This window comes from Oncorhynchus mykiss, chromosome 6 (genome assembly GCF_013265735.2).
Source record: "Oncorhynchus mykiss isolate Arlee chromosome 6, USDA_OmykA_1.1, whole genome shotgun sequence".
Classification (NCBI taxonomy): domain Eukaryota; kingdom Metazoa; phylum Chordata; class Actinopteri; order Salmoniformes; family Salmonidae; genus Oncorhynchus; species Oncorhynchus mykiss.
In genome coordinates, this window is record NC_048570.1 from 14,448,165 (window position 1) to 14,473,307 (window position 25,143).

General features: G+C 47.3%; 1 protein-coding gene across 2 annotated transcripts in view; it reads right to left on the reverse strand.

Annotated features, from left to right (window-relative positions):
- The window catches only part of LOC110525302 (multiple C2 and transmembrane domain-containing protein 1), a 248,137-nt gene that overhangs the window by 70,979 nt on the left and 152,015 nt on the right, over positions 1-25,143 (reverse strand). For both annotated transcript variants that reach the window (XM_036979436.1, XM_036979435.1), the window contains exons 8-10: positions 20,787-20,973; positions 9,496-9,589; positions 405-507 (exon numbers count right to left, since the gene is read on the reverse strand). In XM_036979436.1, coding sequence (XP_036835331.1) covers positions 405-507; positions 9,496-9,589; positions 20,787-20,973 — 384 coding nt within the window. The remainder of the gene's footprint in view (positions 1-404; positions 508-9,495; positions 9,590-20,786; positions 20,974-25,143) is intronic.

Genomic DNA, 25,143 nt, shown 5'->3' on the forward strand with positions numbered 1-25,143 from the left:
AATGATTAGTAATAGCTATGATTGTTTTTTATAACCATGCCTCGTTATGATAATGTGCTATAGTTAGTAACCGAAAGGTTGCTGCATCGAATCCCCGAGTTGACAAGGAAAAAAATCTGTCATTCTGCCCCTGAACAAGTCAGTTAACCCACTGTTCCCTGGTAGGCCATCATTGTAAATAAGAATTTGTTATTAACTGACTTGCCTAGATAAAAAAATACAAAATAAAATATTAGCAATAGTTGCAACACAATTCAATAAATGTGCATGTGTGCACATATATGAAGTACTTGCATATGTCAGAGAGTGAGAAAGACAGACAGAAAGAGAGATCCCAGAGAGAGCCCACCCAGCATGAGATCAGGATGGGTATGTGGCAACACATGGTACAGAAGTGCACTCACAAGGTGAAGACCTTGTTCCACTCGGGGTTGAGGTTCTTGTAGACCGTGTGTGTCTGTAGCCGATCGTTACTCAGTTCCACCACACAGAAGGGGTCACTCTTCCCTGTGAAGGGTAGACAGACAGACACAGAGAGAGAGATTATTTTGGAACGTCTGTGAGTGTAAAGTTTATTGTTCATTTCACTTTTGTATATTATCTACTTCACTTGCTTTGGCAATGTTAACATATGTTGCCATTGCCAAATAAAGCCCCTTGAACTGAAATTGAATTGAAATGGAGAGACATGGTGATAAAAAGAGTAGCACTAATATCTGTCTTGTTTACTCCGGTCTAATCCAGTGTCTGTGGCCTACAGATGAGGTGCTGGTGCTTAGCAGTAGCAGTAGGGGAAATATTCTACCTGATAAAGAGGAGCAGAGGAAGAGCCAGGAGCTGAACAGAGAATTACCATCCAGTCCTCACCCTCCTCTCCCTTCTCATGACAGCTCGAGCCACCATTTATCACCGGCAGTAATGATGTGATGAATTCATTTCACCCCACGCTACACCAAACCACTGGCCCTGCTACAGGAATCCTAGTGCTCGGACTCCACCAGATAAGCACTAAGGAAACTCTTCCCGGGGCACCGGCGAGGATGGAATAGATAGGGGGGAGAGAGGACATATTGTCTGACAGCAATGGGGCTGAGAAGAGGGAGGGGGGAGAGAAAAGACATCTTGTCTGACAGGGATGGGGCTGAGAAGAGGGAGGGGGGAGAGAGAAGACATCTTGTCTGACAGGGATGGGGCTGAGAAGAGGGAGGGGGGAGAGAAAATACATCTTGTCTGACAGGGATGGGGCTGAGAAGAGGGAGGGGGGAGAGAGGAGACATCTTGTCTGACAGGGAGGGGGCTGAGAAGAGGGAGGGGGGAGAGAGAAGACATCTTGTCTGACAGGGATGGGGCTGAGAAGAGGGAGGGGGAGAGAGAAGACATCTTGTCTGACAGGGATGGGGCTGAGAAGAGGGAGGGGGAGAGAGAAGACATCTTGTCTGACAGGGATGGGGCTGAGAAGAGGGATGGGGGAGAGAGAAGACATCTTGTCTGACAGGGAGGGGGCTGAGAAGAGGGAGGGGGGAGAGAGAAGACATCTTGTCTGACAGGGATGGGGCTGAGAAGAGGGAGGGGGGAGAGAGGAGACATCTTGTCTGACAGGGAGGGGGCTGAGAAGAGGGATGGGGGAGAGAGAAGACATCTTGTCTGACAGGGAGGGGGCTGAGAAGAGGGAGGGGGGAGAGAGAAGACATCTTGTCTGACAGGGATGGGGCTGAGAAGAGGGAGGGGGGAGAGAGGAGACATCTTGTATGACAGGGAGGGGGCTGAGAAGAGGAAGGGGGGAGAGAGAAGACATCTTGTCTGACAGGGATGGGGCTGAGAAGAGGGAGGGGGGAGAGAGGACATCTTGTCTGACAGGGAGGGGGCTGAGAAGAGGGAGGGGGGAGAGAGGAGACATCTTGTCTGACAGGGATGGGGCTGAGAAGAGGGAGGGGGAGAGAGAAGACATCTTGTCTGACAGGGATGGGGCTGAGAAGAGGGATGGGGGATAGAGAAGACATCTTGTCTGACAGGGATGGGGCTGAGAAGAGGGAGGGGGGAGAGAGGATACATCTTGTCTGACAGGGATGGGGCTGAGAAGCGGGAGGGGGGAGAGAGAGGACATCTTGTCTGACAGGGATGGGGCTGAGAAGAGGGATGGGGGATAGAGAAGACATCTTGTCTGACAGGGATGGGGCTGAGAAGAGGGAGGGGGGAGAGAGGAGTGAGGGAAGGCCATGAAAGGTCAGTAAGACAGACTTAGTGATTGGCTGTGTAGTGGGTGAACTCCGGTGGCCGTTGTAAGTTATTTCAAACAAGTGGAGGCTGAACAGAGGAACATGGAGGTGTTGAGGCTGAACAGAGGAACATGGAGGTGTGGAGGCTGAACAGAGGAACATGGAGGTGTGGAGGCTGAACAGAGGAACATGGAGGTGTGGAGGCTGAACAGAGGAACATGGAGGTGTGGAGGCTGAACAGAGGAACATGGAGGTGTGGAGTTGGAGGCTGAACAGAGGAACATGGAGGTGTGGAGGCAAAACAGAGGAACATGGAGGTGTGGAGTTAGAGGCTGAACAGAGGAACATGGAGGTGTGGAGGCTGAACAGAGGAACATGGAGGTGTGGAGGCTGAACAGCAGAACATGGAGGTATGGAGGCTGAACAGCAGAACATGGAGGTGTGGAGGCTGAACAGAGGAACATGGAGGTGTGGAGGCTGAACAGAGGAACATGGAGGTGTGGAGTTGGAGGCTGAACAGAGGAACATGGAGGTGTGGAGGCTGAACAGAGGAACATGGAGGTGTGGAGGCTGAACAGAGGAACATGGAGGTGTGGAGTTGGAGGCTGAACAGAGGAACATGGAGGTGTGGAGGCTGAACAGAGGAACATGGAGGTGTGGAGTTGGAGGCTGAACAGAGGAACATGGAGGTGTGGAGGCTGAACAGAGGAACATGGAGGTGTGGAGGCTGAACAGAGGAACATGGAGGGGTGGAGGCTGAACAGAGGAACATGGAGGTGTGGAGGCTGAACAGAGGAACATGGAGGTGTGGAGGCTGAACAGCAGAACATGGAGGTGTGGAGGCTGAACAGCAGAACATGGAGGTGTTGAAGCTGAACAGAGGAACATGGAGGTGTGGAGGCAAAACAGAGGAACATGGAGGTGTTGAGGCAGAACAGAGGAACATGGAGGTGTGGAGTTGGAGGCTGAACAGAGGAACATGGAGGTGTGGATGCTGAACAGAGGAACATGGAGGTGTGGAGTTGGAGGCTGAACAGAGGAACATGGAGGTGTGGAGGCTGAACAGAGGAACATGGAGGGGTGGAGGCTGAACAGAGGAACATGGAGGTGTGGAGGCTGAACAGAGGAACATGGAGGTGTGGAGGCTGAACAGCAGAACATGGAGGTGTGGAGGCTGAACAGAGGAACATGGAGGGGTGGAGGCTGAACAGAGGAACATGGAGGTGTTGAGGCTGAACAGAGGAACATGGAGGGGTGGAGGCTGAACAGAGGAACATGGAGGTGTGGATGCTGAACAGAGGAACATGGAGGTGTGGAGGCTGAACAGCAGAACATGGAGGTGTGGAGGCTGAACAGCAGAACATGGAGGTGTTGAGGTTGAACAGAGGAACATGGAGGTGTGGAGGCAAAACAGAGGAACATGGAGGTGTTGAGGCTGAACAGAGGAACATGGAGTTGTGGATGCTGAACAGAGGAACATGGAGGTGTGGAGTTGGAGGCTGAACAGAGGAACATGGAGGTGTGGATGCTGAACAGAGGAACATGGAGGTGTGGAGTTGGAGGCTGAACAGAGGAACATGGAGGTGTGGAGGCAAACAGAGGAACATGGAGGTGTGGAGGCTGAACATAGACATAATCATTATGGTTGGAACCTTCTCCAGAGACTAGCATACTGTATTAATCACAACAAATGCCCTATATACAGTACTAGTCAAAGGTTTGGACACACCTACTCATTGCAGAATAATAGTGAAGACATCAAAACTATTAAAAAAAAACACATATGGAATCATGTCATAGCCAAAAAAGTGTTATATATTTGATATTCTTCAAAGTATTCACCCTTTGCCTAAATGACAGCTTTGCACACGCTTGGTATTCTCTCAACCAGCTTCATGAGGTAGTCATCTGGAATGCATTTCAATTAACGGGTGTGCCTTGTTAAAAGTGTATTTGTGGAATGTCTTTCCTTCTTTAATTGTGTTTGAGCCAATCAGTTGTGTTGTGACAAGGTAGGGGTGGTATACAGAAGATAGCCTTATTTGGTAAAAGACCAAATCCATACTTTGGAAAGAACAGCTTAAATAAACAAAGAGAAATGACAGTCCATCAATACTTAAGACATGAAGGTCAGTCAGCGCGGGAAAGTTCAAGAACTTTGAAAGTTTCTTCAAGTACGGCCGCAAAAACAATCAAGCGCTACGATGAAACTGGCTCTCATGAGGACCGCCACAGGGAAGGAAGACCCAGAGTTACTACTGCTTCAGAGAATAAGTTCATTAGAATTAACTGCACCTTAAATGGAGATTTGCTTCTGCCAAGAAACACGAGCAATGGACATTAGACTGGTGGAAATCTGTCCTTTGGTCTGATGAGTCCAAATTTGAGATTTTTGGTTCCAACCACCGTCTCTTTGTGAGACGCAGAATAGGTGAATAGATGATCTCCGCATGTGCAGTTCCCACCGTGAAGCATGGAGGAGGAGGTGTGATGGTGTGGGAGTACTTTTCTGGTGACACTCTCAGTGATTTATTTAGAATTCAAAGCACACTTAACTAGCATGGCTACCACAGCATTCTGCAACGATACGCCATCCTATCTCGTTCGCACTTAGTGGGTCTATCATTTGTTTTTCAACAGGACAATGACCCAACACACCTCCAGGCTGTGTAAGGACTATTTGACCAAGAAGGAGAGTGATGGAGTGCTGCATCAGATGACCTGGCCTCCACAATCACCCGACATCAACCCAATTGAGATGGTTTGGGATGAGTTGGACTGCAGAGCGAAGGAAAAGCAGCCAACATGTGCTCAGCATACAGTATGTGGGAACTCCTTTAAGACTGTTGGAAAAGCATCCGGTTGAGAGAATGCCAAGAGTGTGTAAAGCTGTCGTAAACGCAGAAGAATCTCAAAGAATCTCAAATTACTCAAGTATATTTTCATTTGTTTACACTTTTTTGGTTAGTGTGTGTTTTGGGTGTGTTTCATAGTTTTGATGTCTTCACTATTATTGTACAATGTAGAAAATAGTAAAAAATAAAGAGAAACCCTTGAATGAGTAGGTGTGACCAAACTATTGACTGGTACTGTACGGTATATATTTATATATTCCTATATTTGTATATATTTGTATATATATATATATATATACATACAGTACAGTACCAGTCAAAAGTTCCTTTATTTTCTTTACTCTCCTACATGATATGTTCTGTGTTTGTGTGTGGAAATACATGTTACTGTTTCTTTGTAAATTGAAAGGACTGCCCCTCCCTCCCCACACATGCACACATTTCATTTACCATTCATAACAACAAACACTTAACTACAGCTTTGATCTTAACTGTTGGGAACACTTTTTCTGTTTGTTCAATCATATCACTCTTAAAATGCTAGGTCAGGAAGAGAGAGAAATATCCCATTCAAAGTCCCCAAGAGCGTGATTTAAAATAAAATTACTTCAGAGTACATTGCTTTTATTAATGAAGTTCAGAACAGAAAAAAATGGGGTTCAATGTGAGGTTGAATTTAGGTTAATTCATAAACTCCCTGTTGAGGCGGAGCATAGAGTACGACTCTATTGACTGTGATAAGGACAGCACAGAGGGAGAGTGAAACAGAAGTCACTGTGATAAGGACAGCACAGAGGGAGAGTGAAACAGAAGTCACTGTGATAAGGACAGCACAGAGGGAGAGTGAAACAGAAGTCACTGTGATAAGGACAGCACAGAGGGAGAGTGAAACAGAAGTCACTGTGATAAGGACAGCACAGAGGGAGAGTGAAACAGAAGTCACTGTGATAAGGACAGCACAGAGGGAGCGTGAAACAGAAGTCACTGTGATAAGTACAGCACAGAGGGAGAGTGAAACAGAAGTCACTGTGATAAGGACAGCACAGAGGGAGAGTGAAACAGAAGTCACTGTGATAAGGACAGCACAGAGGGAGAGTGAAACAGAAGTCACTGTGATAAGGACAGCACAGAGGGAGAGTGAAACAGAAGTCACTGTGATAAGGACAGCACAGAGGGAGCGTGAAACAGAAGTCACTGTGATCAATGCCTCTCACATCTAATTGTGACACATGTCAATCTGCAGGTATACACTTGTTGATATTGATACTCAATCCTACATCAGTATACACAGAATAATACAGTATCAGTCATCAGACTGTTTACCTTTACAACATGACTGTCCTTAGAGATCCTCATTATTCTCTATGTTTGTTTAGGTCAGGGTGTGACTCGGGTGGGAAAGTCTATGTTTTCTATTTCTTTGTTGTTTTTGCCTAGTGTGGTTCCCAACCAGAGGCAGCTGTCTATTGTTGTCTCTGATTGGGGATCATATATAAGTTGTCATTTTCCTTTTGGGTTTTGTGGGATCTTGTTTTCTGTTTAGTATCTGAGCCTGACAGAACTGTGCACTTTCGTTTTCACTTTTGTTATTTTGTTTGAGTGTTTTTTGGAAATAAAAATCATGAACACTTTCCATGCTGCTCTTTGGTCCACTCTTCCTTCTACCCATGAGAGCCGTTACAATGACTTTATAATGTGATAATTTAAGAGAATAATTCAAACATTTAATAACGGAATAGATGGTGAAACCTGATACTACTATAAAGGTGCATATTTTGTAAGGCAAGATAAAAAAAATCATAGTAAAAATGTATGACAAGAAAGAAGAAACGTGTATTTAATACTGAGAAAACATTTGGGCTTTGAGTACAATGATGATAAATAACTAATATTTAGTTTTTTTGAGGATTCATTTTCTAAACGTTGAACAATATACTGTCTTCCTTAATAACTGCAACCACATACAATTGTTCACAATATTTCCGTAGTCACTAGAATATTCAACACAATACTCTCGAATTAGCTAGAATTGACTGAAATTCAATCACTAAAATGTATTCAAATGGTTTGAAGAGAAAGGTGTGCTCCTTTAATAATATGCAGGCAATGTGGCGATGGTGGTGGTGAGTGGATGTCACTGGTGATGAACTTTCACCTTATTGGAGAGCACCAGAGGAGGTTGTCCCAGCCAATTACCCACTAGGGTTTGAGGGCTACTTTGACTGTCCAGATACACCATAGCTCCTCCCTGGCTTCATTTTCCATATTCTGGGTGGGTTCACGGCGAGACCTTTAACCTCATTTCAGGCAGCAATAAGATGAGCGTGTTAAACTGAGTTAAACTGAGAAGATGCCGTTGTCTCCCAGTTCCTTTTGGAGCTGTTAAAAAGGAAAGCATACGGCAGTGTCTGGGAGTCTAAATGCTTCACTTACTGTCGTTACTATGGAAAAAATATATGCACGTCTAACTGTAAGTCACTTTGGATCAAAGAGGCTAAATGACATATAACTACATCATCACTACTCTCCTCAGTATTCCACTGTCAGTCAAGTGCATGATTGCACCCTCGCAAGGTGTTCATACATGTTATTCACTATCTGTTACACAGTAATGTTGATGCCTCAGCAGCTCAACTCAATGCACTTTTTACTGTATCACAAAATACCAGTACAAAGATCGATCCTGAGGGAATCTGCAAACTACTTCTACTATTGAGACAGTACATGAATGTGTTTGGCCCCTCCATTGAGAAGGTGCTGTGTGTTGCTGAAAGGCTGGAACATTAAGGGAGGTACTCACACGGGTAAGAGCACCTCATCAAATGGGATTGTTGGTTTTAGAGACTATATTCAGTTATTTGCCTGGGCTAGAGTAGAGGTACTCCATGTAAACGCCACAATTAGAGGTATGGGACAGACTGCCACACAGGGAGAGAGGGGGATGGGAAGACGGGAGGGGCGAGGAGAGAGGGGGATATGAATGGGAGTGGAATGGAAAAACGCTTTCTCACAGTACCCCCCCTCTATCTCCATTAAAGCCTGTGTGTGTTCCTCTGTGGCCTGCTACCTTGCTCCTGACACCTCTCTCATGCTGGCCAGCTGTGGAGGGGTCTGCATGCAGTGTGGGTGAGGACCCTTAAAGGAGCTCTTAAAGGGGCTTTGTCTCTGAGAGTGTGTGTGTGGGGCCACCAGGCAGACCCAAAGTGTGAAATCAAAGCTCATGAGCCCTTCCATTCCATTGGGAACACCACACACACGCACACGCACACACACACACACACACACACACACACACACACACACACACACACACACACACACACACACACAGCCTGGCAAGGCTAATGGGTCAGTGTGGTGGACCGGGCCATCTGAGTGGGTTGGAAATAAAGGATGGACCAAACCATCGGACAGATGGGGTAATTGATGGGCTGAACAGTCTGTGAAGGTGGGATTAGTGGAGGGAAGGGACCACTTTAAAAGTTAGGGGTGCTATTGCGAAGTTGAGGGTGGAGAGGACAACCTAACAGTGAGAGCGAGAGAGAGAAAGACTCAAAATGGTGATACTTGACAGTGTCTAGCTCTCACATCAACAATGCTACCAGAGGCCCCTGCATGGAAAAAGAGGACCCACAACTTCACTCAAATTACATTTCAGGCTATGCACTTCTGTTGAACTAAGTGGTTCGATGGCTAGCCTCTGCACTTCACTTTCGCAGTCCATATTTTTCCATCACAACACTTGTAACTTTTGTTGCAACCCAGATGGAGGAATGACAAGACAGCGAGGCAAAGATGTTGTTGCTTAAGTTCTGGTCTGAAAGTGACCTGAATACTTTACTGTAGAGTAGCTACAGCAAACCCCAGACTGAGCTATGAGTACTGTATTGAGGTCAGCAGGGATTTCCATTTGTTTCTCTGGTAATAAACAAAGGCAGAGCCATTAGGCCTTGCTCCAACCAGGAAATGAAAGACTACGGCAGCTCTATCTGCTCATGAGTCCTCTCCCCTGAGTGAGGCCAAACTAACTCAGTCCCACTTCTTTTCCATTAGATAACACACACTGTGAAAAAGTCAAGTAGTTCTCTCTACTGTATACCTCATTAAAAGTAAGAAGTAATGGAGAAACAAGGATGCAAGATAAACGTTTCTCCCCTAGATTCATTTCAATCTCCCCAAAATAAACGTGGTTCTAAATGAGATGTTCTGTAATCTAGATACGATCTCTAAGGGTTCTTATTGGCCATTGTCAATGACACCAAATTGATAGATTGATGTTTTATTATACATTAGGCATGGGAAGAATACATTTTGTGGAAACATACAGACCAGCGGGAGTGCCGTAAAGCAACAGACAACAGAAGTTATTCGCTCTTCATAACAGAGAAGAAGATTTTAATTTGAAGAGGTTTTAGTTGACTTACCTGTGACGTCTGCTGCCATCAGCCCCTCTGATCTGATGACCTTAACCTGGACCACTCCCACATCCTTCAGGTTGTGGAACGACCTCAGCACACTCTGCAGGTTAGAGGTCAGAGGTCAGGGGTGATGGGTACATTGAGTACATTAAGCTGTGGGAAACAGTTCAGGACAGTTCAATTTACCACTGACATCCAAACGGTCACATTAAGTGAAGTCGAAAGGGCAAAATGTATTTTCATTGCCCAGCCAGTCGACGATCTTCCCTTCTCTCTCTTTTCTTTAGTTTAACACACAGGCACTATGTTCAGAAGAATGCCATTACCTTTTCTGTTTTGTGTGAACGAGTGAGAGAGAGAGAGAGAGAGAAAGAGAGAGAGAGAGAGAAAGAGAAGGAGAAAGAGAGAAAGAGCTAGAGAAAGACAGGGAGCGAGAGAGTAAAAACACACGCCATTTACTGATAGATGTCATATAGAGAAATTGCAAAGCTCAGACACTTCCCACTTCCACTGAGGCGTGACTGGGATTCAGGCAGTGATGTGATAGTTACTGGGCACCATCACATATTTACTGGTCATACTGGTGTGTACACACACACACACACACACACACACACACACACACACACCACTCTCTACAGGGTACAGTGATCATCTCTCGACTGTATGATGATGAAACCAGCCCAGTCTGCTGTGACTTTTTCTATCACTCAATGAAAACACATATCTCCATGTTAGCGGCAGCCTCATTGTCCCTTCACAGAGGTCAGATAGGACACAGGACAAGCCTGGCAGCGTAAATGTATGGACAAGTCTAGCAGATAAAGGAAAGAGCTGAGGAGGTGCAATCACACACACACACACACACACACACACACAGCCCTGCACTGAGAGCCATGCTGGCGTGTCTTAAAAGCAGAGAAAACACACTTCACTTCAATTTATTTCTCTCTCTGGCAATAACCCCCTTACATACCCAGAGGAGTAATTATAATTTACATTTCAGAGTCAGGGCCAGGCTACAGACTTAATTTATTATAAACTCAGTCAGCCTCTGCCTGTTTCCAGCGATATTATTGTTGAAATGCCTTAGAATGAAGATGAGAGGAGAGGAAGGAGAAGGGGAGAAAAACCTTTCCACATAAGTTTAATACATGATTTCTCTGAAGATATGACAGCTTATTATTTGTGATTATTGAGGACGGCCTAAAAAAAAAAAAGAGAGAGAGAGAGAGAGAGAGAGAGAGAGAGAGAGAGAGAGAGAGAGAGAGAAAAAACATGGCTGATTTGTGAAGCCGGAACATTTCCATAGCAGAGGAATTTCTGATTTGCAGGGCTGCCTTTTCAGGCCCTCTCAATAGACAGGCAGATAGATTGAAAAGCTCAGGAGATGAGGCCTCTTTATTTTTTTAATGAAAGGCTGTAGAATATATTTTCCCACCCTCCAATACATCCTCCCCCACCTCTCTTCCCCCCCACCTCCCATCCCCCCCCACCTCCCATCCTCCCCCACCTCCCACCCTCCCCCACCTCCCATCCTCCCCACCTCCCATCCTCCCCCAACTCCCATCCTCCCTCACCTCCCCATCTCCCATCCTCCCCCACCGCCCATCCTTCCCCACCTCCCATTCTCACCCCCCTCCCATCCTCCCCCACATCCCACCTCCCATCCTCCCCCACATCCCTTCTCCCATCCTCCCCCACCTCCCATCCTCCCAGCTACCCCTCTCCCCATGTCCCATCCTCCCCACCTCCCATCCTCCCATTCTTCCCCACCTCCCATCCTCCCAGCTACCAAGCTGAGGAGGCTCGCTCACTCTGGGTTTAGCCTAGCCCCATTACTGTTGAAGAGGATCCACCCCCCCATCCACCACCCCCTACCCGCCAGTAGGGACTAGGGATCGGGAGGTGGGGGGGTGCATGTGGCGAGAAAGGGGGGTTGGTTATATGGCGGGGCCCCAGCTTGATTGACACCTTGTCACCGTGACGTCTTATTCCATCTCTGTTGTGGAAAAAATGAATGTCAGCGCGCCGGGCCTTATGACTCGCTGTCATCTTGGAGGTGCCTCACCTTTTATCAACACTCCAAATAACATTTCATCCCCACCGACTGCCGGCTGGACAATCCGGTCAGGGGACATTCAATCGGATGACTGTGAAATGTCATAATAAAAATGGAATGCTAGAAGCTTCCTCCTCCTCCTCCTCTCTCTTCCCTTTCTCTACATCTCTCTCTCTACCTCTTCTTCTCTGTGTGGTGGGGGTGTATGGGGTTGTTATGGGGGTGTATGGGGTTGTTATGGGGATGTTTGGGGTTGTTATGGGGGTGTATGGGGTTGTTATGGGGGTGTATGGGGTAGTTATGGAGGTGTATGGGGTAGTTATGGAGGTGTATGGGGTTGTTATGGGGGTGTATGGGGTTGTTATGGGGGTGTATGGGGTTGTTATGGAGGTGTATGGGGTTGTTATGGGGGTGTATGGGGTTGTTATGGGGGTGTATGGGGTTGTTATGGAGGTGTATGGGGTTGTTATGGGGGTGTATGGGGTTGTTATGGGGGTATATGGGGTAGTTATGGAGGTGTATGGGGTAGTTATGGAGGTGTATGGGGTTGTTATGGGGGTGTATGGGGTTGTTATGGGGGTGTATGGGGTTGTTATGGGGGTGTATGGGGTAGTTATGGAGGTGTATGGGGTAGTTATGGAGGTGTATGGGGTTGTTATGGGGGTGTATGGGGTTGTTATGGGGGTGTTTGGGGTTGTTATGGGGGTGTATGGGGTTGTTATGGGGGTGTATGGGGTTGTTATGGGGGTGTTTGGGGTTGTTATGGGGGTGTATGGGGTTGTTATGGGGGTGTTTGGGGTTGTTATGGGGGTGTATGGGGTTGTTATGGGGATGTTCGGGTTTGTTATGGGGGTGTATGGGGTTGTTATGGAGGTGTATGGGGTTGTTATGGGGGTGTATGGGGTTGTTATGGAGGTGTATGGGGTTGTTATGGGGGTGTATGGGGTTGTTATGGGGATGTTTGGGGTTGTTATGGGGGTGTATGGGGTTGTTATGGGGGTGTATGGGGTTGTTATGGGGGTGTTTGGGGTTGTTATGGAGGTGTATGGGGTTGTTATGGGGGTGTATGGGGTTGTTATGGGGGTGTTTGGGGTTGTTATGGAGGTGTATGGGGTTGTTATGGGGGTGTATGGGGTTGTTATGGAGGTGTATGGGGTTGTTATGGGGGTGTTATGGGGGTGTATGGGGTTGTTATGGAGGTGTATGGGGTTGTTATGGGGGTGTATGGGGTTGTTATGGGGGTGTATGGGGTTGTTATGGGGGTGTTTGGGGTAGTTATGGGGGTGTATGGGGTTGTTATGGGGGTGTATGGGGTAGTTATGGGGATGTTTGGGGTAGTTATGGGGGTGTATGGGGTTGTTATGGGGATGTTTGGGGTTGTTATGGAGGTGTATGGGGTTGTTATGGAGGTGTATGGGGTTGTTATGGGGGTGTATGGGGTAGTTATGGGGGTGTATGGGGTTGTTATGGAGGTGTATGGGGTTGTTATGGGGGTGTATGGGGTAGTTATGGGGGTGTATGGGGTTGTTATGGGGATGTTTGGGGTTGTTATGGGGGTGTATGGGGTAGTTATGGAGGTGTATGGGGTTGTTATGGGGGTGTATGGGGTTGTTATGGGGGTGTATGGGGTTGTTATGGAGGTGTATGGGGTTATTATGGGGGTGTATGGGGTTGTTATGGGGGTGTATGGGGTTGTTATGGGGATGTTTGGGGTTGTTATGGGGGTGTATGGGGTTGTTATGGGGGTGTATGGGGTAGTTATGGGGGTGTATGGGGTTGTTATGGGGGTGTATGGGGTTGTTATGGAGGTGTATGGGGTTGTTATGGGGGTGTTATGGGGGTGTATGGGGTTGTTATGGAGGTGTATGGGGTTGTTATGGGGGTGTATGGGGTTGTTATGGGGGTGTATGGGGTTGTTATGGGGGTGTTTGGGGTAGTTATGGGGGTGTATGGGGTTGTTATGGGGGTGTATGGGGTAGTTATGGGGATGTTTGGGGTAGTTATGGGGGTGTATGGGGTTGTTATGGGGATGTTTGGGGTTGTTATGGAGGTGTATGGGGTTGTTATGAGGGTGTATGGGGTAGTTATGGGGGTGTATGGGGTTGTTATGGAGGTGTATGGGGTTGTTATGGGGGTGTATGGGGTAGTTATGGGGGTGTATGGGGTTGTTATGGGGATGTTTGGGGTTGTTATGGAGGTGTATGTGGTTGTTATGGGGGTGTATGGGGTAGTTATGGGGGTGTATGGGGTTGTTATGGAGGTGTATGGGGTTGTTATGGGGGTGTATGGGGTAGTTATGGGGGTGTATGTGGTTGTTATGGGGGTGTATGGGGTTGTTATGGAGGTGTATGGGGTTATTATGGGGGTGTTATGGGGGTGTATGGGGTAGTTATGGGGATGTTTGGGGTAGTTATGAGGGTGTTTGGGGTTGTTATGGGGGTGTATGGGGTTGTTATGGAGGTGTATGGGGTTGTTATGGGGGTGTATGGGGTTGTTATGGGGGTGTATGGGGTTGTTATGGGGGTGTTTGGGGTAGTTATGGGGGTGTATGGGGTTGTTATGGGGGTGTATGGGGTAGTTATGGGGATGTTTGGGGTAGTTATGGGGGTGTATGGGGTTGTTATGGGGATGTTTGGGGTTGTTATGGAGGTGTATGGGGTTGTTATGGAGGTGTATGGGGTAGTTATGGGGGTGTATGGGGTTGTTATGGAGGTGTATGGGGTTGTTATGGGGGTGTATGGGGTTGTTATGGGGATGTTTGGGGTTGTTATGGAGGTGTATGGGGTTGTTATGGGGGTGTATGGGGTAGTTATGGAGGTGTATGGGGTAGTTATGGGGTTGTTATGGGGGTGTATGGGGTAGTTATGGAGGTGTATGGGGTTGTTATGGAGGTGTATGGGGTAGTTATGGGGATGTTTGGTGTTGTTATGGAGGTGTATGGGGTTGTTATGGAGGTGTATGGGGTTGTTATGGGGGTGTATGGGGTAGTTATGGGGGTGTATGGGGTTGTTATGGGGATGTTTGGGGTTGTTATGGAGGTGTATGGGGTTGTTATGGGGGTGTATGGGGTAGTTATGGGGGTGTATGGGGTTGTTATGGAGGTGTATGGGGTTGTTATGGGGGTGTATGGGGTAGTTATGGGGGTGTATGTGGTTGTTATGGGGGTGTATGGGGTTGTTATGGAGGTGTATGGGGTTGTTATGGGGGTGTTATGGGGGTGTATGGGGTAGTTATGGGGATGTTTGGGGTAGTTATGAGGGTGTTTGGGGTTGTTATGGGGGTGTATGGGGTTGTTATGGAGGTGTATGGGGTTGTTATGGGGGTGTATGGGGTTGTTATGGGGGTGTATGGGGTTGTTATGGGGGTGTTTGGGGTAGTTATGGGGGTGTATGGGGTTGTTATGGGGGTGTATGGGGTAGTTATGGGGATGTTTGGGGTAGTTATGGGGGTGTATGGGGTTGTTATGGGGATGTTTGGGGTTGTTATGGAGGTGTATGGGGTTGTTATGGAGGTGTATGGGGTAGTTATGGGGGTGTATGGGGTTGTTATGGAGGTGTATGGGGTTGTTATGGGGGTGTATGGGGTTGTTATGGAGGTGTATGGGGTTGTTATGGGGGTGTATGGGGTAGTTATGGGGGTGTATGGGGTAGTTATGGGGGTGTATGGGGTTGTTATGGGGGTGTATGGGGTAGTTATGGGGGTGTATGGGGTTGTTATGGGGGTGTATGGGGTTGTTATGGGGATGTTTGGGGTTGTTATGGAGGTGTATGGGGTTGTTATGGGGGTGTATGGGGTAGTTATGGAGGTGTATGGGGTAGTTATGGGGTTGTTATGGGGGTGTATGGGGTAGTTATGGAGGTGTATGGGGTTGTTATGGAGGTGTATGGGGTAGTTATGGGGATGTTTGGGGTTGTTATGGAGGTGTATGGGGTTGTTATGGAGGTGTATGGGGTAGTTATGGGGGTGTATGGGGTTGTTATGGAGGTGTATGGGGTTGTTATGGGGGTGTATGGGGTAGTTATGGGGGTGTATGGGGTTGTTATGGAGGTGTATGGGGTTGTTATGGGGGTGTATGGGGTAGTTATGGGGGTGTATGGGGTTGTTATGGAGGTGTATGGGGTTGTTATGGGGGTGTTATAAGGTATAGGAGCTGGTGGAGTGGAGTGGCAGCACTTGAGGAGAGGTCAGTGTGTCCCCCTCCACAGGTCCATTAAGACACATCAGTCCAGGTCCTTCTTGGCAATTAGTATGTATACATCCCACCTGCTCTGCTCCCCTCCCCTCGCCTCCATACAGCTAATATAAACAATACACTGCAAAGCAGCGCCATTACTGGGCGGAACACTAGTAAATCAACACTTCTCTGTTAGGTGCTTAACAAGATACACATACATAGAATGTCACGTTTGTACAGACGGGGACAGAAATGTGGAAACCTTATCATAAAAAACTGAATGTAACTCAGTGAACGAGAGATAATCTGTACAGGGATGGGAAAAACTATGAGACGTTTAAACTGAAAGAAACCAACACAAGCACTGCACACACAACTTCCCACAGTAAAATCTCCTGTAAGAGAGACACATCTCACAGCTAGAGACACCAGTCCTCCAGCATCCCATAGCTAGAAAGACACCAGTCCTCCAGCATCTCGCAGCTAGAGAGACACCAATCCTCCAGCATCTCACAGCTAGAGAGACACCAGTCCTCCAGCACCTCACAGCTAGAGAGAAACCAGTCCTCCAGCACCTCACAGCTAGAGACACCAGTCCTCCAGCACCTCACAGCTAGAGACACCAGTCCTCCAGGACCTCACAGCTAGAGACACCAGTCCTCCAGCACCTCACAGCTAGAGAGACACCAGTCCTCTAGCACCTCACAGCTAGAGGCACCAAGCCTCCAGCACCTCACAGCTAGAGAGACACCAGTCCTCCAGCACCTCACAGCTAGAGACACCAGTCCTCCAGGACCTCACATATAGAGAGACACCAGTCCTCCAGCACCTCACAGCTAGAGACACCAGTCCTCCAGCATCTCACAGCTAGAGACACCAGTCCTCCAGCACCTCACAGCTAGAGAAACCAGTCCTCCAGCACCTCACAGCTAGAGACACCAGTCCTCCAGCACCTCACAGCTAGAGACACCAGTCCTCCAGCACCTCACAGCTAGAGACACCAGTCCTCCAGCACCTCACAGCTAGAGACACCAGTCCTCCAGCACCTCACGGCTAGAGACACCAATGCTCCAGCACCTCACAGCTAGAGAGACACCAGTCCTCCAGTCTGTTCATAATTAACAACCACAATAGACAGAATAGCATCCAAACCTATTCCAGGGGGGAATAACAGCTATAAGCCCACCCGCGTGGCTCTTCATCAAACAGACCAAAGCCTAGGGCCAGACTATAATGGAGACACACACATTACAATAAGCCATATAGGATGAGAAAGGGGACTTGGAGAAACCCAGCGTCTCCAGAGTCCACTCTCAGGTGTGTATTATCAGTTCTCTTCAATGGGGGCAGATTAATGGGAGGGAAACGCCTGCATTGTAGGCTGACCTCGGAAAGCACTTTAAACGGGCTAATGTCTTCTTCCTTCTGCTGCCTCACCATTTACACAGGGACTTACCTTGGAGGGAGGAGGGTCTTGTCAGGCAGCCAGCTGAAAGCTGAAAGTCATCTGATATGACTGTGCTGTGTTAATGATGTTGGGCCGGGCCAGTAGTGAGAAGTCAGGGACAGGTCGTTCCTCGACCATACGTTTTTAAGGAGCAATCTTCTTTGCTTCAAAGCCCAGGCGCTATGACGATGATAATGCATGGCACTTGAAACCCTCACCAACCCCCTTCCCTAAATAGCTTACTGGTTGGCTGGTTGATAGGGGGTGGGAGGTGGGGGTGAAGGCTAGGTGGTGTGTTAGGGAGGTTGCAGTGATTAGTACTAGTGGGTGTTTTGTACGGCTGTCTGCTAGACAGCTGATTCCGAACTGATGATATCAGGGAATACATTCGCCCGACGCTTCACACACATACACACACACACACATATTCATGAACACATGCACAGACACACTGAGACACACACACAGACGTACACGCACAGGGGAGTGCACACACACACACCCACACTTGGACTAATTTGCTTTGGGTATTGTACAGCATTAGTACCAGCACTTGCTGTTATCTGTGTGTCTTGATAAGGTACATCTTTATTAAATTCTCTCATTAAAAGGGCATCAGTCAGGAGAAAAGGAATACGCTAATGGAGGCAGTCCTCTTCAAACCAAACCACACTGTCCCCCTCCAACTGAAGAACCTACATAGAGAGACGAAGAGCAGAACCTACACAGAGAGACGAAGAGCATTACCTACACAGAGAGACAGAGAGCAGAACCTACACAGAGAGACGAAGAGCAGAACCTACACAGAAAGACGAAGAGCAGAACCTACACAGAGACGAGGAGCAGATTCTACACAGAGAGACGAATAGCAGAACCTACACAGAGAGACAGAGAGCAGAACCTACACAGAGAGAGACGAAGAGCAGAATCTACACAGAGAGACGAATAGCAGAACCTACACAGAGAGACAGAGAGCAGAACCTACACAGAGAGAGACGAAGAGCAGAATCTACACAGAGAGACGAATAGCAGAACCTACACAGAGAGACGAAGAGCAGAACCTACACAGAGAGACAGAGAGCAGAACCTACACAGAGAGACGAAGAGCAGAAACTACACAGAGAGACGAATAGCAGAACCTACACAGAGAGACAGAGAGCAGAACCTACACAGAGACAGACAAAGAGCAGAACCTACACAGAGACAGACGAATAGCAGAATCTACACAGAGAGACAGAGAGCAGAACCTACACAGAGAGACAGAGAGCAGAACCTACACAGAGAGACAGAGAGCAGAACCTACACAGAGAGACAGAGAGCAGAACCTACACAGAAAGACAGAGAGCAAGCATGAAAACGAGGGAAAGAAAATGTATCTTGTTTAACGCACAGAAAATCAGGGGCTCTGGAGTTGTAAAAGGTGAAATAGCTTTTTCTTTTCATTTTGCATGCCTACCCCTGCCAGCACAACCCTCACCCCTTACTTCTCGCTATTACTATTACACACACACACACACACACACACACACACACACCTCCCGGCCCTAGCTCAAAGTGAGTGAAGGAAGAGAGGCACGCCCGCCATCTGTCTAGGTCCTAGAGCTCCCCCCGTTGAGCGTAGGATGCCACTGCAGCGCGGGAAGTGCTCTCATGGCCAGCCAATGAGCTGCTAGCGTTGTATGTAGGTCACGCGTCCGTGGTTGGCCTGTGGAGCGCTCTCCACTGGAGCTCACCCAGATCAACCACACAACGCAGCAGGACTCTACACTTAAATTAGAGCACAGTTTACACACACACACACACACACACACACACACACACACACACACACACACACACACACACACACACACACACACACACACACACACAATCAAATGAAGTAGGTTGCTAGAATATGGTGAAGATATAAATGACACACACCGTGCTGTAGGAGTATTCAGTCCCTGTCTTAATGAAGGTGCACAGCGTTGGAACAACAGTCCTCCAGGACTCGATATGCATTATCAGACAGTAAAGCATCTTCCACCAGATGACATACTGTTGATATATGACGAGTGTCCCCCATCAGGCCTGTCAGAGAGGGAGCTCCAGAGCCCCGTGTGAGTGTTTGTGTGTGTGTGTCTTTGTACTGGGCTGATGGCTGAGTGACAGCCAGTGAAGGGTTAACAGCATTAAGACAAAAGAACAGGCATTGTGTTGTGGCGGGAGGGCCTCAGGAGGACAGGGAGCCTAAGACTCCTCAGAGAGACACCATGCCTTTTACAGCAAACACACTGAGGTCCTACTGACGGGTTCATTAACATACACACACACACACACACACACACACACACACACAGTAACACACTAGCACACTCCACAGAGACTTTTACATATTCACAAATATAAATATTCACACCCACTCACACTATGGTATAAAACCCTAATACGCTAGAAACCAAGGTCTCTCAGTGGAGAGAGAAGAGAGAAGAGCGATTCACGGCAGCTTCAGTTTCAATAGAATCTGTCAGGCTGTCTTCTCTCTTAGCCTATCAGCCCCCTATTTTTTTCCACTTCTCTCTACCTCAGCCTGTTTTCTTCTGTCCCCTCTCCTCTTTCAGCAGTAGTTAGCAGGTCAAAGCCATTTGATGGAAACGTTGGGGCTTGGTAGGAAGGCCCAAAAAGTGGTCAAAGACTCCAGTCACCCAAGTCATAGATTGTTCTCTCTGCTACCGCACGGCAAGTGGTACCGGAGCGCCAAGACGAGGTCCAAAAGGCTTCTTAACAGCTTCTATCCCCAAGCCATAAGACTGCAGAAAAATTATTCAAATGGCCACCCAGACTATTACAATGACATCCCCCCTTTGTTTTTACACTGCTGCAACTCGCTGTTTATTATCTATGCATAGTCACTTTACCCCTACATACATGTACAAATCACTTTGACTAACCTGTACCCCCACACATTGACTGTACCAGTAACCCCTGTATATAGATTAAGGGCTTGTAAGTAAGCATTTCACATTAAGTTAAGTTGAATTCGGAACGTGACAAATAACATTTGATTTGATAAAGCAGGACAGTGTATACAGTGTAGAGTGAAGTTGATCTTGGGTCAGTTTTGCATTTCCCCCACTAATGGTTAATAAGGTTAGTATTGGAGGAGGGAAAGCTGATCCTAGATCTGTATTTACTGGAAAGCATTTAGAAAACGAACAGGTGAGAAAAAACAGGGCCTGGAGGGTGTTGTTTCTCTGAACGATCCATTGATCAGTATTGATTGGCTTATGAATCTACTGGTTGGAAATCTAATGAAAAACAAGTTCACATTGCTGTACTGACAAGTCCGTGACATTATGCTGCAGCTTCATGTCTCCACAAGAGGGAGCAGGAGAGACCTAGAGCCTGGTAGCTGCTGTTAAGGTCACATAGGCTGAGTTCAGACAGGCAGACCAATTCTGACTGGTCTTTTGACTAGTCAGATCTAAAAAAAAATCTGATTTGAAAAAATCTGATGTGATTGGTCAAAAGACCAATTAGGGAAAGAATATCAAAATTAGCTGCCTGTGTAAACCCAGCCCTAGTGACGCAGACACGCATGCATAGACACACACACACACAAACTAACTCACATATCTCTGTCGTATCTGGTGTCTCTCGTGTGTGTCGTCCAGGATGTTGACAGACAGGTCCGAGATGGACACTGCAGCTGCCCCCGTGAGGGTGACCAGCAGCACCAGCATGCCCTCGCCCTCCTCCAGCGGCAGGTCAAACTTATGAGTGTGCTCTTTACTGAGCGGTGACAGGTCTATCGAACACCTGAAAAACACACACAAATTTGGAATTTCAGACGTACAGGTCTATGTAGACTAACATTGAGAGGAAAAAACAAAACCACGAGAGTGAGAAAGAGTGAGATGTTGGTAAAAGCAGGAGAAAGAGGGGACGAGAAAGAGTGAGGTAGAATATACAAGAGAGAGGTAGAGGCAGAGATGGGGAGAGAGATAGAGAGGAAGAGATGGGGGGAGAGAGAGAGAGAGAGAGAGAGAGAGAGAGAGAAGCATAAGAGCAAACCAGAAATAACAAATAATGAAAAATGGTTTGATAATGATTGCAAAAATCTAAGAAAGTCAAGAAAAATTACAAATCCTTGAATCAGCAGTCAAAGACTATCAGAATCCTATAGATACCCCAAGAAGAATTCTTGGAAAAACGATGCACTCTCCAACCCAAAAAGGCCTGTGGTGCTGATGGTATTTTAAATGAAATGATCAAATATACAGACCACAAATTCATATTGGCTACACTCAAACTCTTCAACATTATCCTCACTGCAGGTATTTTCCCCGATATTTGGAACCAGGGATTGATCACACCAATCTATAAAAATTTTGACAAATTTGACCCAAATAATTACAGAGGAATTTGCGTTAACAGCAACTTGGGGAAAACTCTCTGCAGTATTATAAATAGCAGACTACATCATTTCATTGACAAACACAATGTCCTGAGCAGAAGCCAGATTGGATTTCTAAACAATGATCATACAACAGACCACATTTACACCCTCTAAGCTCTAATTGATAAACAAGTAAAGCAAAACAAAGGCAAAATCTACTCGTGTTTTGTAGATTTCAAGAAAGCATTTGATTCAATTTGGCACGAAGGTCTTTTTTATAAACTAATAGAAAGTGGTATTGGAGGGAAAACATATGATTTTATTAAATCAATGTACACTAAAAACAAATGTGTGGTTAAAATTGGCAACAAGCAAACAGACTTATTCTCTCAGGGACGGGGAGTGAAACAGGGCTGCCCAATAAGTCCAGCACTATTTAACATCTACATTAATGAATTGGCCAAAACATTAGAAGAATCGGCAGCACCTGGTATCACCCTACACAACACTGAAATCAAGTGTCTGCTGTACGCAGATGACCTGGTACTGCTGTCTCCCACTAAAGAGGGGTTACAGCAGCACCTAGACCATCTTTACAGGTTCTGTCAGACCTGGGCTCTGACCGTTAACCTAAAAAAACTAATATAATGATATTCCAAAAAAGGTCTGGAAATAAGGATGACAAATATAAATTGTATTTGGATACAGTTCTATTAGAACACACAAAAAACTACACATATCTAGGACTAAATATCAGCAACACAGGTAGCTTTCACATGGCTGTGAATGAGCTGAGAGACAAAGCAAGAAGAGCATTCTATGCCGTTAAAAGGAACATCAAAATCAAAATTCCAAATTGTTCAATCAGTTATAGAACCAATTGCTCTATATGGCAGTGAAGTATGGTGTCCAATCTCTAATAATGAATTTACCAAATGGGACAAACATCCAATCGAAATACTGCATGCAGAGTTTTGCAAGACTGTATTGCAAGTGCAAAGAAAAACTCCAAATAACGCATGTTGAGCAGAATTGGGCTAATGAAGGAGCAGCCCCACAGCTACACCACCACCAGCCCAGACACAGAGCTTCTACAGGAACAGATCAACCAGTGCAGGAGCCAGCTGAAGAACTCTGTCCAGGAGCTGAGAGAGAGCCTTACCACAGCGCTTGAGGAATTTAAAGGCCATCATGAGAAGAGAGCCTTTACCACAGCGCTGGAGGAGGTAAAGGCCATCATGAGAAGAGAGCCTTACCACAGCGCTGGAAGAGGTAAAGGCCACCATGAGGAGAGATCCTTACCACAGTGCTGGAGGAGGTAAAGGCCATCATGAGGAGAGAGCCTTACCACAGTGCTGGAGGAGGTAAAGGCCACCATGAGGAGAGAGCCTTACCACAGCGCTTGAGGAGGTAAAGGCCACCATGAGGAGAGAGCCTTACCACAGCGCTGGAAGAGGTAAAGGCCACCATGAGGAGAGAGCCTTACCACAGCGCTGGAGGAGGTAAAGGCCATCATGAGGAGAGAGCCTTACCACAGTGCTGGAGGAGGTAAAGGCCACCATGAGGAGAGAGCCTTACCACAGCGCTGGAGGAGGTAAAGGCCACCATGAAAAGAGAGCCTTACCACAGCGCTGGAGGAGGTGAAGGCCACCATGAGGAGAGAGCCTTACCACAGCGCTGGAGGAGGTAAAGGCCACCATGAGGAGAGAGCCTTACCACAGCGCTGGAGGAGGTAAAGGCCACCATGAGGAGAGATCCTTACCACAGCGCTTGAGGAGGTAAAGGCCACCATGAGGAGAGAGCCTTACCACAGCGCTGGAGGAGGTAAAGGCCATCATGAGAAGAGAGCCTTACCACAGCGCTGGAGGAGGTAAAGGCCACCATGAGGAGAGAGCCTTACCACAGTGCTGGAGGAGGTAAAGGCCACCATGAGGAGAGAGCCTTACCACAGCGCTGGAGGAGGTAAAGGCCACCATGAGGAGAGAGCCTTACCACAGTGCTGGAGGAGGTAAAGGCCACCATGAGGAGAGAGCCTTACCACAGCGCTGGAGGAGGTAAAGGCCACCATGAGGAGAGAGCCTTACCACAGCGCTGGAGGAGGTAAAGGCCACCATGAGGAGAGAGCCTTACCACAGCGCTGGAGGAGGTAAAGGCCACCATGAGGAGAGAGCCTTACCACAGCGCTGGAGGAGGTAAAGGCCACCATGAGGAGAGAGCCTTACCACAGCGCTGGAGGAGGTAAAGGCCACCATGAAAAGAGAGCCTTACCACAGCGCTGGAGGAGGTAAAGGCCACCATGAGGAGAGAGCCTTACCACAGTGCTGGAGGAGGTAAAGGCCACCATGAGGAGAGATCCTTACCACAGCGCTGGAGGAGGTAAAGGCCACCATGAGAAGAGAGCCTTACCACAGTGCTGGAGGAGGTAAAGGCCACCATGAGGAGAGAGCCTTACCACAGCGCTGGAGGAGGTGAAGGCCACCATGAGGAGAGAGCTGGTGCAGGTAAAGGAGGAGATGGCAAAGGAGTTGTCTGTCATCAAGAGGGTGCTGCAGCACAGAGAGCAGACTGTAGAGACTCCTAGAGAGAAGCTGCAGCCCCTCACCACCCCTAAAACCCCCACTGACCCACCTTTACCCCCCCCCCCCCCACCCGACTGCCCTTTACCCACACCCCCAGTCAACAAGGAAGCTCACATGGGGACACCTACTACAGAGAGAAGCTCTCTGGCCCCCCCTGATACACCCCCGCACACCACTACTTCTCAGCCTGACTATTGGCCAGTCTGAGATATGGCTTTTTCTTTGCGACTCTGCCTAGAAGGCCAGCATCCGGGAGCTGCCTCTTCACTGTTGATGTTGAGACTGGTGTTTTGCAGGTACTATTTAATGAAGCTGCCAGTTGAAGACTTGTGAGGCGTCTGTTTCTCAAACTAGACACTCTAATGTACTTGTCCTCTTGCTCAGTTGTGCACCGGGGCCTCCCACTCCTCTTTCTATTCTGGTTATTTTCCTGACATCTGGAATCAAGGATTCATAACCTCAATATTTAAGAACAGAGACAAATTTGACCCAAACAATTACAGAGGCAATTGTGTGAACAGTAACCTGGGGAAGGTTTTCTGTAGTATTATAAATGTAAGAGTTCTAAACTTCCTTAATAAGCACAATGTCTTGAGTAAAAGCAAAATTAGATTCATACCAAAACATTGCACAACTGATCATATTTACACCCTACACACCCTGATACATAAACATGTCCACCAAAATAATACCAACATATACGCTTGCTTTATCGACTTCCAAAAAGCATTTGATTCTATTTGGCATTCAGGACTGTTCTACAAAGTAATTGAAAGTGGTGTAGGGGGTAAAACATATGATATAACTAAATCAATGTATACTGGCAATATGTGCAGCATCAAAATTGGCAAGAAAACCAGGGGCAGGGCCTTCGCCAGGGTTGCAATCTGAGCCCTGCACTCTTCAATATTTACATCAACGAATTGGCCACTATTCTAGAAAAATCCTCAGCCCCTGGTGTTAGTCTCCACAATTCAGAGGTTAAATGCCTACTCTTCACAATTGACCTAT